Genomic DNA, 18,270 nt, shown 5'->3' on the forward strand with positions numbered 1-18,270 from the left:
ATCCACTTTGTGCAGTGTATGCCTTCCTGTGTCTAGATTTCATTCCCTCCCTTTCCGGGTTTTTAGCCTAAAAATCTTAGGTGAAGTCAGTCAGTTTTTAGAGAACAAGGAACCACCAATGGCTGTGTTTTCAAGGTTTCGGGACAAAGACCGTCTCAGGAACTGTTTGCTGCTAAACAAACATTGGGTTGGGCGGTGGGGAAGCAGAATGAACCCTGACCTCCAAGGTGCAATGAGATTCTTGGAGAGCTTGCTTGTTGCTCGCTCATCTTAGACATTCTGATACAGAAATTTCTGAGTTGTCTTGGGCTGGTCCTTGCCCAGTGGGAGACAGGCTGAATGATGGGAAGCCATCTGCTCGTGAGAGTTGGGGAGCAGCCAGTGTCTGGGGGCCTCGCTGGCTTGACGGGGAGAGGGGAGCGGTGACTGGAGGCCCATCCTCCTGCCCGTTATTGGCCTGGTGGACCCAGTGTCGCCGCCTACCTGAGAGCCCTGAGAGCCGCCTACCCTACCTATTGACGTGGCCTTTGGATGCTGTGTGAAGCCTCTCTTATACTTGGCTAAGCCTTTGCTGGCCTTATGATCTGGGCCACGAACTTCAATCTTAGTGCCTCTCCAGGTGGGTCCATCATGCCCAGGTCCTCCCAGGTTGGGATGGAAGCTCTGAGAGTGAATGTTGTGCCCCAGCATCTCAGATGCTCTCACAGGACTGAGGGAGCATTTGGGGTTCCATGGATGCCTGTCAGCTGATTGAGTCATTGTTTACAGGCGGCATGAGGCAGGTGTATCAGTCAGCGCTCAGGAGGCAACACCATGTGACAAGCTGCCCAGATACTCTGGCTCACAAGAGGCACTTATTCTCACACTCATGCAATGAATTTATCATGTGTGTCTCACCCTCCTTGCCCTATGGCCACCTGGCCTTGCTCCTCCTGTGTGATGGAGTATAAGAGACAAAGCCACATGCACATGTGTTATTGCATCTGTTCTTGGGACATCTGACAACATTTGATTGGCTGATGGAAATCTCATCGATGGGGCAGAAAACACATTGGAGTCATGGGGCGGGGGAGCACAGCCATATCACATGACCAAGGGTGTGTGCACAAGTCCTCTCACAGAGACAGACAGGCAGGGACCAGTGACCCCGTCTGTCTACCTGGACAGGGAGGAAAAGGGGCCAGGTCCAGTGAGCTCCCTTGCTTCCTTCTGCTCTGGTTGCATGTGAATTTTATATACTCTAATCCCTGAAGCCCATCTTAGCAGAGTTGTGAGATGCTGATAAAAATCCGAGGATGAACAAACTTCAGGAACTGGCTTCTGAAGCCCAGTCCTCTGACCTCGGAGTTTCTGTTAGAGCAGGAATCCTGATGCCTCGCTGTGTCCTTGGGATCCTGCTGGGCACTGTGGGTGATGCCACACTGACTGGCAGTTGCTTCACGCCCCTTCCCTTTCCAGGGGGCAGGTACCTGGTAGGGGAGGGAAGCGTCGGGCCACAGTTCTCTATGTGATTTTGCGAGGGGAATGTCCTCGGCCGGGGTTGACCATATGTTCCAGAGGGCAGGGCTGCTCCCCACCTCATTGTGCCCTGGGGCAACCTCCTCCACGAGGTTGGGAGGGTGACCATTTTGAAACCACCGAGGTTGGTGCCTGATTACTGAAGAAAGTCAGGTTTTCAGGAGTCTCCGCTAAGTGCGGGAGATGCTCTGAGTCCCAGATGCGGTGTGAACTTGATGACAATCCCCTCCTGTGCAGACCCTGATGGCCAGGAGCTCCATGCTCATTTCCTGTATTTTATGACCTTACTATAGAACCTGATGTTTATCGGCTCTGAAAGTCAGCCATTTGGAATATTCCGGAATGATGGATCCAGGAGTTTCCCAGCCTCCTCTCCTGTTCTCACTCCTGCCAGACACAGCAGGATGGTCTCAGCCTTCAGCCTCTGGCAGCCTCTCCGAGAGGTCATCCAGGTGATGTGCCTCAGCCATCGCAGGGGATTTCTGCCCCAGACGTGTGGACCATTGGGATGACGTCTTCCAGGGAAGGCCCAGGCGGCTCTGGCCTGTGAGTGGCCTCAGCTCCGTGAGGACCCCAGCAGAGCCCTGACAGGCAGGAGGTCATGCAGCTAGTGGGATGTTCCCCGTGGCGCCCCCAGCCCCATATGCCCAGCGAGGGTGCCTGCTGTCCAGGACACGGACGACAGCCTTGCGTTAATGCTTAACTCAGACTTTGAACACGAGCTTAGTTAACGTTGTGCTGAGTCAGAAGGCCTGGAGACAAACACACAGGTTTTACCAGATCACAGGCTGGCACTGCAACAATCCACAAATCTGAGTTTTATTTTGTTGTTCACTGTGGTTCTCCCAGACTCCCCAGACTGAACCTTAGGTTTTCATTCTCTGCCAAGTCCCTGCAAAGTGGACATTAAGAGGCAGGTATTTAAAGTACTGAGCATTTGAAATGGTCACATATTTTATGAATAATATATTTTGTTATGACATATTTTTAGTCTCATTATTTTATTAACAGTATGGCTTTGCATCCAATTTTCTAACAATGAATGATTTAAAAGTTTAAGTGGCAGAAGTTGTTCCAATTTAATGCTTTATTCATCTGCACGGCCAAACATTTCAATCACTTCTCTGTGTGGCCTGGTGCCCCTGAAAGTGCCTGTAGCATGCACCTTGAGGGCCCAAGAGGTTCTCCTTTGGGGATGGGGCAAGGCTTGTTCTGGGATTTGCAGCTCTTGTTCATGGAACCTCTGAAGCACATGGTGAAGGCTGATGTCAGTGCCTTCTGGTTTCTATAGTAACCCCGGCTCCCTACGTGGGACCCTCAGGCATGGGTGTCGACCCCTGGACCCAGAGCCTCATCCAAGCAAAGGATGAGTGAGGAACATGGGTGGATCCAATGCCCCTCACTCTCCAGACTTGAGGGCAGTGCCCCCACCCTCACACTGAGGGGTGATGCGCTGACAGGCTCTCCCCTGGCGGTCCTCCGGGGGGCTCTCCTTCCTCTGCCCGCGTCCCACACAGTCCTCTGGGGGGCCCTCCTTCCTCTGCCCGCGTCCCACACGGTCCTCCGGGGGGGCTCTCCTTCCTCTGCCCGCGTCCCTCACGGTCCTCCGGGGGGCTCTCCTTCCTCTGCCCGCGTCCCACACGGTCCTCCGGGGGGCTCTCCTTCCTCTGCCCGCGTCCCTCACGGTCCTCCGGGGGGCTCTCCTTCCTCTGCCCGCGTCCCACACGGTCCTCCGGGGGGCTCTCCTTCCTCTGCCCGCGTCCCTCACGGTCCTCCGGGGGGCCCTCCTTCCTCTGCCCGCGTCCCTCACGGTCCTCCGGGGCCTCTGCTCCGGGCCCCACACAGTCGTCCCTCTGGGGGGCCCTCCTTCTCTGCCCGCGTCCCACACAGTCCTCCGGGGGGCCCTCCTTCCTCTGCCCGCGTCCCACACAGTCCTCCGGGGGGCCCTCCTTTCCTCTGCCCGCGTCCCTCACAGTCCTCCGGGGGGCCCTCCCTTCCGTCTGCCGCGTCCCTCACAGTCCTCCGGGGGGCCCTCCTTCCTCTGCCGCGTCCCTCACAGTCCTCCGGGGCCCTCCTTCCTCTGCCCGCGTCCCTCACCGTCCTCGGGGGGCCCTCCTTCCTCTGCCGCGTCCCTCACAGTCCTCCGGGGGGCCCTCCTTCCTCTGCCCCGTCCTCACAGTCCTCCGGGGGGCCTCCTCCACAGTCCTCCCGGGGGGCCCTCCTTCCTCTGCCCGCGTCCCCTCAACAGTCCTCCGGGGGGCCCTCCTTCCTCTGCCCGCGTCCCTCACAGTCCTCCGGGGGGGCTCTCCTTCCTCTGCCCGCGTCCCTCACAGTCCTCCGGGGGGCCCTCCTTCCTCTGCCCGCGTCCCTCACAGTCCTCCGGGGGGCCCTCCTTCCTCTGCCCGCGTCCCTCACAGTCCTCCGGGGGGGCTCTCCTTCCTCTGCCTGCGTCCCACACACCTGACTGGGTGACACCGTCCCTCCTATCAGTTAGTAAAGAATCCACCTGCAATGCAGGAGACCCCGGTTTGATCCCTGGGTCGGGAAGATCTGCTGGAGAAGGGAATGGTTACCCCCTCCAGTATTCTTGGGCTTCCCTGTGGCTCAGCTGGTAAAGAATCCACCTGCAATGCGGGAGACCTGGGTTTGATCCCTGGGTTGGGAAGGCCCCCTGTAGAAGGTAAAGGCTACCCCCTCCAGTATTCTGGCCTGGAGAATTCCATGGACTGTATAGTCCCTGGGGTCCCAAAGAGTTGGACATGACTGAAATAAGGTATATCAAGAACTATTCCCACTGTAGGTTACATGAAAGAAACACTTTTATGTTGTAAAAATAAAGATATCCTAAATTTAAATGTTAAATAGTGTGTGTTGATGGGAATGTAAATTGATGTAGTCACTATGAAAGAAATTATGGAGGTCCCTCAAAATATTAAAACTAGGACAACCTTAGGATCTAGCAGCTTCACTTCTGGGTGTTTTTCTGAAGAAAACAAAAGCAGTAATTTGAAAAGACACATGCACTCTTACGTTCATTGTAACACTATTTACAACAGTCAAGATAAGGAAGTGACCTAAGTGCCCACTGATAGGAGAACAGATAAAGAAGCTGTGGTACATGTATACAGTAGAATATTACTAACCCATGAAAAGAATAAATCTTACCATCTGTGACAATGTGGATGGACCTGGAGCATTTTACGCTAAGTGAAATGTTAAACAGAGAAAGACAAATAGTCTATGATTTCACTTACATGTGGAATCTAAGAAACACAGCAAACAAACAGAAATGGAAACAGTCACAGATTCAGAGAATGTACAGGTGGTAGCCAGAGGGGAGAAGGTGGGGCAACGAGTGACATGGGTGACAGATCAGAGGCGCAGACCTCCAGGTGTAAAGTAACTAAGTCTCCTGCAGGCACCAGCATCATAACAAGCTTGTGTGGAGACAGATGGCAACTCGACTTACCACATTAGTCATTTGATAATGTCCACAAGGGTCAAACCACTATCTTGTACACTTGAAACTGATACAGTCCTGTAAGTCAAATGTACTTTGACTTTGGGCCAAAAATGGCCCAACAGATTGGAAACAGTGATTCATTTCTCCCCCTTCTGGGAGAATATTTGGCAAATAGTGTTTAGTTCCAAAAGAAGCTGGGTAATAAAATACATGTTATTCATGTTTTCTCATATTTGTGCAACAACCAGCCTTCTTCATGCTCAGATGCCCATGTCAGTAGTGGGTTTTGACAATGTTCCCACAACCCCCCACACTCATCCTGTAAGCACCTCGGCCTGTGGAGATGTCCTGGATTTAGTTTAGTTCACTCAGCTGTTCTGTTAGCTTGGCCAAATCATTCTAAGATCCGTCTCTTAGGGGTGGGGCCTGGTGGTTGGAAACTGGCCTGACTGGCTCCGTCAGCATCCGGAGGGGAGGGGGGACCATATGACAGTTCATCCTGCCCCTGGGCTGTCTGTCCGTGTCCCCCACGGTGGACCCACGGATGGGTTGGGGAGCCCCTCTGGGATGTGGGGACTCTGTGTCACTGTCTGCCCCCAACTTACTGTGCACGAGGTGTTACCAGCTGCACAGGATGGAGGGCTTGTCTCCCTACACGGAGTCTGCCTACATGGAGTTTCAGCTTCAGCATCAGTCCCTCCAGTGAATATTCAGGACTGATTTCCTTTAGAAGTGACTGGTTTGATCTCCTTGCTGTCCAAGGGCCTCTCAAGAGTCTTCTCCAATACCACAGTTCAAAAGCACCAATACTTTGGTGCTCAGCTTTCTTGCTAGTCCAACTCTCACATCCATACATAACTACTGGGAAAACCATAGCTTTGACTAGACAGACCTTTGTTGGCAAAACAATGTCTCTGCTTTTTAATATGCTGCTTAGGTTTGTCACAGCTTTTCTTTCAAGGAGCAAGCGTCTTTTAATTTCATGGCTGCAGTCACCATCAGCAGTGATTTTTGGAGCCCCCCAAATTAAGTCTGTCACTGTTTCCATTGTTTCCCTATCTATTTGCCGTGAAGTGATGGGACTAGATACCATGATCTTAGTTTTCTGAATGTTGAGTTTTAAGCCAACTTTTCCACTTTCATCAAGAGGCTCTTTAGTTCCTCTTCACTTTCTGCCATAAGGGTGGTGTCAATCTGCATATCTGAGGTTATTGATATTTCTCCTGACAATCTTGATTCCAGCTTGTACTTCATCCAGCCCGGCATTTCACATAATGTACTCTGCATATACGTTAAATAAGCCGGGTGACAATATACAGCCTTGATGTACTCCTTTCCAATTTGGAACCAGTTTGTTGTTCCATGTCCAGTTCTAACTATTGCTTCTTGACCTGCATACAAGTTTCTCAGGAAGCAAGTAAGGTGGTCTGGTGTTTCCATCTCTAAGAATTTTCCACAGTTTGTTGTGATCCACATAGTCAAAGGCTTTAGTGTAGTTGATGAAGTAGCAGTAGATATTTTTCTGGAATGCTTTTGCTTTTTCTATGATCCAACGAATATTGGCAATTTGATCTCTGGTTTCTCTGCATTTCCTAAATCCAGCTTGAACATCTAGGTGTTCTTGGTTCACGTATTGTTGAAGCCTAGCTTTGAGAATTTTGAGCATTGCCTTGCTAGCATGAGATGAGTGCAATTGTATGGTAGTCTGAATATTCTTTGGCACTGCCTTTTTTGGGATTGGAATGAAAACTGACCTTTTCCAGTCCTTAGGCCACTGCTGAGTTTTCTAAATTTGGTGGCATATTGAGTGCAGCACTTTAACAGCATCATCTTTTAGGGTTTGAAATAGCTCAACTGGAATTCCATCACCTCCACTAGCTTTCTTCATAGAGATGCTTCCTAAGGCCCTCTTGAGTTTGCATTCCAAGATGTCTGGCTCTAAGTGAGTGATCACACCATCATGGTTATCTGGGTCATTAAGATCTTTTTGTATTGTTGTTAAGTTCATTCTTTAAACTCTCTTAGGCAGTGCATGTCATGTGACCATTTTTAAATGGGAAGCTGCTTATTGGAAAAGCAGCTGTTCAGAACATATGGGAGATATTAAGAAATACTGAGAAACCAGAATCGAGTGTTGAGCTTTTGAAAAACTGTGCTTCGAATCTTATATGGTGAGGTGAAACTTAAGGCACCTCATTACCCTTGATGTCAAAACCTGACAAAGACTTTAAATAAGGAAAATTATGGAAATGTCTTTCTCATGATAGCAAACAAAAAAATCCTAAACAAAAACTGGCCAAATTATATACAAATGCTAATATGTCTTGATGCAGTGGGTTTATTCCAGGAATACAAGGGTGGTTTAAAGCTAAAAAGTCAATGTAATTCAACACTTTATCAGGTGAAAGAGAAAACCCCATCTCAATGGATGCAGGAAAAGTATTGATAAAATGCAAACTCCATTCATTGTGGAATCTTTTAACCAACACTAGGAACCAAAGGGATCCTCCTCAGTCCAATAAACAGTAGATAACTGTCCAGCCACAAACAGCACTCGTGAGTTTGTAACATTGCCACCATGTCTGTTCAATAGCTCCCTAGGTAAGAAAAACATTTCTGAGGATTTGGAAAGAAGAAATAAAATTCATAATGTGATTGTGTACAGAGAAAAAAAGAATACATTAAAAAAACCGCCAAATTAATATGGATACAGATCAATATTAAAAAATCACTTGTACATCTCAATACCAGCAACAAATAGACAACAGAATCATAAGATAGCAGCCCTTTCAGTCATGCAAATGGTACCCAGTGGTATGTGGATGTCATGAGCTCTGAGAGCCAATCTCAGCTGAAGGAAATGAAAGGTGAGTGGGGTGAGAGGCCACACGGGTTTTTAAATGTCAATCTTCCTCAAATTGACTATAAATTCAGTGTGATTCTAGTCAGTATTCTAGCTGATTCCTTTTCTGGAAATCAACAAGCTTACTTTGAACTCAATGTGTGTGGTCATCAGCCTCTGAGACGACCCAGGGACCCCCAACTCCCCCCCATAGCCACCCCCGCCACACTCGCCAAGGTGGGCTGGCCCAGGGACCCTCTCCAGCGAGGACACAATGTCACTTCTGAAGGTGGGTCCAAGCGCTGAGGTTACCTTCACTCAAGGAAGCTGCTCCTGGATTCCTGATTTACACTCAGAGATAATAAGTGAGGGTGTTTACACTGATGAGTTTTGGGTGGTTTGTTTCTCAAATAATAAATAGCTAATATAATACAGAAATGCAAAGGGCCCAGAATAGCCAGAGCATGTGTGAGAACAAAGCTGGAGGACTTCCTGCAAAGCAACAGCAATTGAGATGGCGTGACGCTGATGCGAGCTTTCCTGGTGGCTCAACGGTAAAGAGTCAGCCTGCCATGCAGGAGCCAAAGGAGGCATGGGTTCGATCTCTGGATGGGGAGGATCCCCTGGAGGAGGGCATGGCAACCCACTCCAGTATTCTTGCCTGGAGAATCCCATGGACAGAGGAGCCTGGTGGGCTACAGTCCACAGGGTTGCAAAGAGTGAGACAGGACTGAGTGACTCACACACACGCACCCATGTTGCTGGTGTAAAAGCTGACAAGTGGAACCAGAGGAGCAAATAGACACGCAGAAACTGCCCCTGACCCGTGACAAGGTGGCTCCTCACTGCGGGCAAGGGCTTTTAAAAATAAAATGTGCGTGCTCATTGGTTCAGTGTGGGAAAGAGTGAATTTTTGACCCTTTCCACATTTTATGTAAAAACAAATTCACATTCCAGGGGTACTGTAGGTCCACACGTGGATGATGAAGCAATCAAGATTTAAGGAGAAAACAAGGAGAATGTCTTCCTCTTTTGGGAGGTGAAGGCATCTTAAGCAGGAAGCACGCACTCGATAAACATGAGGAACAGGCTTGCTACTTGTGCGATGTTGTGATTAAGAATATCTGCTCATCAACAGACAGTGAAGAAAGTGAAAATGCAGGTCACAGAACAGGAGGCTTTGTCTGTATCTGCTTATCTCTACATACATATACACGTCAAAGCATCTCATCCAACGAAGAACTAAAAATCTCTCAAAGACATGCACAGCAAATAAAGTGTTTACACAGGCCCTTCAGAAAACCATCCAGACAGCATGTAACAGCAAAAAGGGCTAAAGTGTTACTCATTAGGGAGAACGGCATAAAACCCCAGCATGACACCACGGCACACTCATTAAATGGCTGAAACAGAACTCACGTGCTGACTTGTGGCTGGCATGGCATGAGTGCAGGGGAGACAAAAGCCACGTGTGTTCTGAGCCTGCAGCCCGTGCCTCACTGGCGTGGCATCCCCACGGCTGTGACCGGATGCACGCACTTGAGCTGCTGCCGGAGCGGGCAGCCCGAGGCAGGTCCAGGCTCAGTGACAGCGTCCGAGGGGAAAGAGCTCCCGGGGATTTAACAGAAAGAGACCAGCGGATTGGCTCCTGAGGGGAGACTCTTAGAGAGATGACAGAAGCTCCAGAAGGAAGTTGTTGTGCAAATCTGTGACACAGCCAGGAACCTTTCAAGCATTGTTGAACAGCAGCCCTGGAGCCACAGAGGCTGGAAAGATGGGCTGGTGTCCAAACACCGTCATGCAAGGCGGGAGGTGCAGGCAGTCACCTGCTGGTCACCCCAGAAGGGGGACGTTGCCCATAGGATCAGCCCAGTCACATTCATTGTTGGTTTATTAACCTGAAGTTATTTCAGCAGGAAGCATCATGCAGATCAATATAATTAAACCTGCAGCAAATCTGAGGGGCATTATTTTATCCTTGGATTTAATAGTTTTCCCTCTCTGATCTGGCTTGTAAAGAACCGAGCCTAAATGCCTGTGAGGCCCATGCATGGTGTTTTGGTTGTAAGATTTCAAACTCTATTCAGTTTCAATCAGGGCAAAATCACATTTTGTTACAGTTTTTGGGTATTTCGCTAGGTTAAGTCCCAATGCCAGCAAAGTCATAACTGAGATGACTGTTTAGATTACTTTAAAATAAGGTATCTGATTTCTTTGAAACTATGGACCAGATAGTAATGGAAGGTATTAGATTTTGTCTTTTATATTCAACAATATTTCTGCAATATTAGATTCAGGGATTTATGACAATGATGAACTGCTTTATTGAAATAATAGAAACAAATGAATTTCAGGACAGAAAGCCTGGGAAACAGCCAACTGGAGCCTGGGGTTCTAGAACATTCACTCTGATGGCACTTTCCACCTCCTGGTCATGAGGGGTTTGGTGTCACCAGGTTGAAGCTGAGGCTGTTCCAGAAGCTTGGATGGACAGGCAGACAGTTGAGCCCCAGGCTTCGAGTCTCCCTTGAAGTTCCAAGCAGGGACTGGCAGCCCCACAGCCCTGCGTGTGGGGAGAAGCTGCTGGTAATGAAAACACTTTTCTGAAAAAGCCTTAATTGGAGTAGAGGCAGTCAAGGGCTCGGCCTTGCTTTAGTGGGATTTAAGGGTTGGTAGCTGTCTGTCTAACTGTGTGTTTGGGGACTCCACTTGCTGCTGTGGGCGGTGCTTGCTGGGGGCCCGCCCACTGTCTGCTCTGTCAGAGCAGAGCCCCCCAGGGGTGTCCATAGGGCTCTCTGAAAGGGCGCCCCCTTTTCTCCTCCCCTTGTCTGGTTCGGCAGCTTTCACAGCTGCGGGAGGCCAACCTTTGTTTAAGTGCCTGCCTACTGCAGTGAACATGTGCACACACAGACACACACACACACACACATTTGTCAGCTCCAGAAGGGCCCCATGTATTCCCTGCAGAGTCCCAGGGCTGTAGGTTCACCACCTCCCAGGAGAATTGGTTCCAGTCAGATCAACACAGGGACTGCTGAGGAGCTGGGCTGGCGGGGGGACAGCGAGAGGCAGGGGCATTGGGGGGTCCGAGATGCTGGCTGAAGACCCTCAGGGACTGCAGCCTGGCCCCCCAGGAGGCCCTTGGATCTCCCTAAGGGTCCCTGAGACAGAGCAGCTGCCCTGAGACAGCACTGAAGCTGGGTCACGTCTGAGCATGAGATGTATCACTTACAATATGGCTAGCTTTTAACAGAAAAAGAAATGATGTATAGAAATAAAGCTTTGGGGAGACACAGAAGTTAATAGAAAAGATGAAGCTATTGGAGTCACAGGCAACAAGAAAAACAAACCCTGGGAGAAATAACAATAGTTACTGCAAAAGGACTCGAATTAGCGGAAACACTGTCTCTGAGAGAGATCAGAGAACTGTTATGGGCTCTAGGCTTAACCTTGTGAAACTGCATGTTGAATTCTGTGGATTGCAGTCCTGTGCAGGTAACATGTCTTGAAGAGCTGAGATTCAAACATCAAATTGCAACACATGGAAGCCGACTCTGCCCTTCAGATGCCGCAGAGGGCGCCCATCTCCCCCTGCTCCCGTTCCCTTGCTGCAGGCAACTCTGAAATTCTCGATGAGCGAGGTGGTTGACCTGACCTTGAGCTGGTGTTTGGGAATCCTTGTTCCAGGGACGCCGGATCATTTGGGAGTGGAGGGGCAGTGAGAGTCCCGCGGGAGGAGGAGGCCCTGCGTTTGTGGTTGGCGGATCAGGCGCCCACCACCACTCGTCGTGGGAAGGCTCCCTTGTTCTGTTTTCTGTGCCTCGTGCGGCCAGCTCTCTGTCTGGGATGGTGTGCTCGTGTCCTAGGGATGGATGGTCTGTGGGAGCCATGCGCAGGGTCCCTGGAGCCCCGGGAGCATCACAGCGGCTGTCTGTGTGTCTCTCCAGGACAACCTGCCCAGCCCAGGCACCGTGCCCTCAGCTCAGGGTCTTTTCTGGGAGGACTGGAAGTTGACATGTTATTATTGCTCCAAGAAAATGTTTTATGCAGCAAACATGTGCGTGGTGGTGGGGGTGCATGTGAGGTGCTCAGGACCCACCGTGACACAGGCAGAGAGGCACCAGGGAAGCAGAAAGGTCGAAGGCCAAGGTCAAGAAGCAGGGAGCGGGTGGGGTCTAGCCAGGCCTGGCAGAGGTGGAGGGTGCAGCCCCCTGACCTCGGGGACTGGGGGCCAAGGGGGCACCTCCACTGGAAGGGGGCCCTCTGACAGCTGCTCTGAGAGGAGAGGCCTCAGCACTAGGGGTCCACATGGCCCCTCCCTGACTGTTACCTGCTGTCCTGGGCACTGGGTGGCGGAGTAGCCGCAGGCCGCTCTCTGGGTGGAAGTTCTGATGATGACTGGTGTGCTGGCTACGGTGGCCACGGTGACTTTTCTGGCCCTGCCCCCCCCACCGCCCCCTGTTCAGACTGTGGCATCCAGAGAGGGGCCGGGGGTGGCGTGGACCGGAGCCCTCCTTCTGCTTGAGGCTGTGAGCTTCTAGGGCTTGTTAAAAATTGTTCGACTTTAAAATAATCAGTTACAAAAAATGTTTGCAAAATAGTACAAGTAATAGTAAACCCTTCACCCAGATTCCCCAAATATTATCATTTTATTGCATTTGAGTCATCATTCTTGTGCACCTGGTGCTTTCAGGTGGGTAGGAATCCAGGTAAGGGGATGGGTGGGTGGGTGGGCAGGTGGTTGGGTGGGTGGGCAAGCAGATGTGTAGGTGGGCAGATGGGTAGGTGGGCAGATGGATGGCTGACTGGGTGGGTGGGTAGGTGGGCAGATGGGTGGGTAGGCAGATGGGTGGGTGGGTGGATGTGTGGGTGGGCACATGGATGCATGGGTGGGCACATGGGTGGGTGGGCGGATGGGTGGGTGGGCAGATGGGTGACTGGGTGGGTGTGTAGGTGGGCACATGGGTGGGTGGGCAGAAGGGTGGGTGGGTGGGTGGGTGGATGGGTGGGTGCATGGATAGGTGGCTGACTGGATGGGTGGGTAGGTGGGCAGATGAGTGGGTGGTAGGTAAAGAGAATAAGGTGGTTGGATGTGCAGAGGGTGTGCCTGTCTAATTCTTTCTCAGAGACTTCTTGATGTGTTATTGTATCCAACATGTCTAAATTACCGGAGCTGCAACTTCTAGATTCATATTAAAGTATCCATATTATGAATATTTTAATGATAATCACCCTGTTAATTGGCTTAGTTTATGCTTGTTTGGCACTTAAAAGCATCAGTTCCTTTCCTTCTACATTTAAGGTCAGCATCTGTGTCTGGACCCACAGAGCTGTTTGTCTCTGCTACCCGGAGTGCTGCGGGGTGGCCTGCAGTCACAGATGGGCTGTGACTCAAGAGTTAGGCTTCCTGACTCACCCTGTTTCTGATGAGCAACGCTTTATAAGGATGTGGGTTAAATTATAACAGCTGAGTAATCACTGACTTGATAGATGAGATATGACAAAGGACGACAGCAGCAGAGTCATTTGCTATCACTTCAACCCCAGACCCCCACCAGCTGGGCCTGCTTTGTTGGGGGTGGTGGGGAGGGGAGGCAGACCGTAAGCCCACCCAGAGAAGAGCAGCCATGGTGAGGGGCTCCCTGGGGCACAGGGAGACACGCTGAGGGAGGGGAGGAAATGTTCTTGTGTTTGGGAACTGCAGAGGACACGAGAAACAGTGGTCCTCAGTGATCAGAGGGCGGGGGGCCCAGCCTTGCAGGGATAATTCCAAGACGCTTCCTGGGAGGGAGGGCTGGGCTGAGTGATGCTAGTTCTCATCGCTCTGGTTTTGAACTTGGTGGCACGTTCTGTTTGGTCGAGTCAGGAGCCACCCCGTATCTCCAAAGGTGTCTGAGACTCGGCTTGGTGGTGGTGGGGGGGACTGACGGCCCGTGACCAGGTGGTGCAGAGAGCGGGAGCGGCAGTGGCCCCATCGGTCACTCCTCACTGAGGAGCAGGTCAGGAGTGGCCCTGGTCATCTGGGACGACCGTGCGCAGCGGCCCTCCCAGCAGAGCCCATGGTGCTGGGCAGAGGAGGGGCCTGACCTCAAGGTGGGGAAGCTTGGGCACCTGGGGAGGACGCGTGCAGGCGGGATGCAGCTCTGGGGCCTGGGGTCACCCACCCTAATAGCAGGGACCAGAATGCAGAGGGGGAGGGGTGGGGTCAGTGTCAGGTGAGGGTTGGGCGCCCTGGGGATTCCCTCCTGGGGGGTGGCCCCTCCAGCGCCCAGGCCTCCAGCGCTGGGATGAACAGCACCTGCAGACCCCCTGAGCCAGGCAGAGCCCTCTTCCCAGGGCTCACCCTCCTGCTCCCAGGCTCGTGGCCTGGCTCTGTGTTCTGGAGCAGATGCCTTCTCTGTGATGAGTTCACCTTCTGGATGCTTCCTGGCAGGCCCCCCAGCCCCCGACTTCTGGGTCCTCCAGCCTCCACTTAGATTGGACCACCTAGAACATAGTCAGGATTTGGCAGAATCAGCCACATGCAAACAAAGGAATTCTCTCTTGGAGCAAAACAGAAGGCACACGACAACCTGGTGGAAAGTGAGTCTTGAAACTTAAAAAACATTTAAAATGTGTCTCAGCCATGATGGAAGAGAACTGAAGCTCCACACATATTCCAGGACATGGGAGGGGATGAGACACGACCCTCAGACTCATCGGGTCCCAGGCAGATCGGCTGTCAGAGCTCACTTCTCCGGGGTTTTGAGCTGACGGTGCAGCCGCCCACGTCAAACGTGGACTCAGTCTGGAGATCATCCCCTTTTCTGTGGCCAGCGGAGACCCAAGCAAGTCAAATCTGGGCCATAGACATGCAGACCAAGCGATGTTTCTTCACAGGCTAAGAGCAAGCTTTTAAAAGTTTGAATGTTTACTTTTTTCAGTCCTGTTTCTGCTTCTATATCTTAAGTCTGAGTATTCTTCCTTTCCCTCTCTCCTCCCCCACTCCCGCCTTAGGTCCACGGGGGTGTATCTCCTCTCCAGCTGCACCACAGGCGCGACCCCTGAGCTGGTCACGTGTTGAATGAAGCGCTGTGGCTTCGTCATGCCCAACCCCGGCAGGCAGGGGACATCACTGGCATTGATGATACACCCGGGGATCTGGGTTCAGCTATGAGTCCACAGCCGGATGCCTTTGTTGACACAGGGCTCCTTAGAAACAACACTGGATGGACGCTGGGCCTTTCTCGTCATGCCTTTTTCAGCTCTCAGGTGAGAAGGCACACTTTCCAGAGAAATGTTGGGAAGATGTGGGGAAGAATTAAAAGGGGAGAAACCACCAAATGTATTGCCAACAGAATGCATTTTACAGCGAACACCTGTCTGGACCCACTAAGAACTGCCAGTCACGTCTCGCCAGACGCCTGTCTCCACTTCTCCGCCCACTTCTCCAGCCTTCTATCCTCCATCCATCCTAGGTCAATGCCTATTCACAGCGTTTCTCCTTCTGGAGCAGAGATTACACACAGTGACTGCATGAGCACTCACGGAGCTTCGACACATGCCACCCCCGAACAGTGTGGGACGGCTCCTGCAGAGCCGAAGTTCCTGGGGTCCCTCCAGGTCCCCTGCTGTTTCCCTGATGCAGTTGTGGGTCCGACGTGTCTCCACCAAAGGCTGGCCTGCCTGTGGCCTCAGAGGACAGGGCGTGTGCTGGGCTCACCTGTCGAGACTCAACTGTGCGGTGGGGACAGGAGGGCCCTCCGCGAACACTGAGAGGGGTTCTCCACCCCTCCTGCCTGCGGGTTCCTCTGCGGCAGGATGTCTGGCTGCTGAGTATCTGCTTTGCCCATTTTCTTCCTGAAAACGTCTGTTCCCATTGCCCCCGTGGGTCTGGGCTGTAGAGGCGGCACCTGCTTACTTTTATGGAGCTGCTGGGTGTTTCCTGCTGGCTTTTCTTCAATGTTCTGGGTGCACAGCGCCCTCTCCCCACCGGTGCTGTCAGCTGCGTAGATTCTGCCTTTCTTCCTGTTGTGTGGCATTTACACTTGACTCCCTGTGGCTGGTCTGCTGAGAGCTTTTTCATGTGCTTATTTCCCAGCACTTGGCTTGGTGTTTGTTCAAGTGTTTTCACTGTTATTTTATTGAGTGGCTTGTATTACTGAATTTTTGATGTTATTTATTCTAGGTGTCAGTCCTTTGTCAAATATGTTTTTGAGAATTATATATATCTGCAGTCAGAGCAGTGATTTGATGAACAAAGATTTTAATTTTGATAAAGTCTAATCATTAAAGCTATGATTTTTCCAGTAGTCATGTATGGATCTGAGAGTTGGACCATAAAGAAAGCTGAGCGCTGAAGAATTGATGCTTTTAAACTGTGGTGTTGGAGAAGACTCTTGAGAGTCCCTTGAACAGCAAGGAGATCAAACCAGTCCATGCTAAAGGAGATCAGTCCTGAATATTCATTGGAAGGACTGATGCTGAAGTTGAAGCTCCAATACTTTGGCTACCTGACGTGAAGAACTGACTCACTGGAAAAGACCCTGATGTTGGGAATGATTGAAGGCAGGAGGAGAAGGGGATGACAGAGGATGAGTTGGTTGGATGGCATTACCGAATCAATGGACATGAGTTTGACTAAGCTCCGGGAGTTGGTGATGGACAGGGAAGCCTGGTGTGCTGCAGTCCATGGGGTTGCAAAGAAGCAAACATGACTGACTGAACTGAACTAAACCAATAGAAGTAACATGAGTGTGTTCCTAATGCACATGTTTGAATGGTTCATGTGTTCTTCCGTGATTGCTGTACGTGTCACATGAAGTGTGGCGACTGTGCCCCCTCCTGTGTAAGCCCACCACACTACCTGCTCTTCCGGTACAGGTGTTGCAGGCAGGACATTGACATGAACCTAAGATGCGGTAGCTTTTTCTCTGAGCATCACATGCAGTTGATACTTTCCTGCAAAACCAGGGGCTCCATCTCAGTGTCCTGAACCCACACTGTGCAGCCTTTTGCTTTGTCACCACAACAAGGTTGGCCAGAGGGGAAGGATGCTGTGATGCAGGGTCTTCAGCAGCCTGGAAATTCCTGGAGGTGGTGCTGTCTGGGCACCAATTGTCTGGTGTGGCTCCTGGCCCCACCATGGGGGAATCCAGCTAAACTGACAGGTCCCTGACCTCCAGACAGCCAAATGTCTCCTCGAAGTATTCTGGGCATCCCTGTAACAGCATCCCGCTGGGCCACTCACAGGCCATAAAATGTGAGAGTGGTTGGCTATACCTGTCTGCTTCCTGGTAGCAGGCAGCATAATGATGACTGTTGAATGGTTTTCAGTTTACGTTGACGAACAGCCTCAGCCAACCCACTGAAAGAATAGTGCCATCTGCATCTGGGAGCCCTTTGCTTTAATGCAATTATGTTCCACCCCCCACCCCTTTCAGCTTCCAAGCAAAGCAGTTGTTCAGCTGTTAAAAGTCTGATACTTTAATTGGAGTTTTGATCAGAAATTTCAGGGTATGGAATTATTACATGGCACCAGGTTTCTGTAGGAATGATGGCTTCACATATGAATCATATAAAATCCTCATAGTTTCACTGGAGAGCTTTACTGATGCCTAGTATGGGGGTCTTGAGGGCTTGTCCAAGACTGAGGAACAAAGTATGGATGTGGGAGTTGGACTGTGAAGAAAGCTGAGGGCCAAAAAATTGATGTTTTTGAACTGTGGTGTTGGAGAAGACTCTTGAGAGTCCCTTGGACTGCAAGGAGATCCAACCAGTCCATCCTAAAGGAGATTAGTCCTGGGTGTTCATTGGAAGGACTGATGCTGCAGCTGAAACTCCAGTACTTTGGCCACCTGATGTGAAGAGCTGGCTCATTGGAAAAGACCCTGATGCTGGGAGGGATTGGGGGCAGGAGGAGAAGGGGATGACAGAGGATGAGGTGGTTGGATGGCATCACCGACTCAATGGACATGAGTTTGGGTAAACTCCGGGAGTTGGTGATGGACAGGGAGGCCTGGCGTGCTGCAATTCATAGGGTTGCAAAGAGTCGGACACGACTGAGCCACTGCACTGAACTGAACTGAACTGAGGAACAAAGAATAATCTTCAGATCTCCACCTGCCCTGGTAAATAAGCATGAAAGTGAAAGTGAAAGTTAGTCCCACAGTCATGTCTGACTCTTTGCATTTCCATGGACTGCAGCCTGTCCCCCTCCATGGAATTCTCCAGGCAAGAGTACTGGGGTGGGTTGCATTTACTTTTCCAGGGGATCTTCCCAACCCCGGGATCGAACCAGGTCTCCTGCATTGCAGGTGGATTCTTTACCAGCTGAGCCACCAGGGAAGCCCAAATAGGCATGAGAGTGACCAAAACCGAAAATATCACCCCCAGTGGTATTTCTCCTAAAAGCACTGGAGTGGACCAATCAGCGTTGCTAGATAGGAATATGGGTAAGTGAAGGTCA

General features: G+C 51.0%; 1 protein-coding gene across 1 annotated transcript; it reads right to left on the reverse strand.

Moving 5' to 3' along the window:
• Positions 1-2,951: 2,951 nt before the first annotated feature.
• Positions 2,952-8,580, reverse strand: LOC122429376 (basic salivary proline-rich protein 4-like). Its single transcript, XM_043449637.1, has 3 exons — positions 8,577-8,580; positions 3,807-3,963; positions 2,952-3,474 (listed from the first exon to the last, which is right to left on the reverse strand). The coding sequence occupies exons 1-3, from the start codon at positions 8,578-8,580 to the stop codon at positions 2,952-2,954; spliced, it is 684 nt and encodes a 227-aa protein (XP_043305572.1).
• Between the last annotated feature and the right edge of the window lie 9,690 nt (positions 8,581-18,270).

This window comes from Cervus canadensis, chromosome 2 (assembly GCF_019320065.1).
Source record: "Cervus canadensis isolate Bull #8, Minnesota chromosome 2, ASM1932006v1, whole genome shotgun sequence".
NCBI lineage: Eukaryota > Metazoa > Chordata > Mammalia > Artiodactyla > Cervidae > Cervus > Cervus canadensis.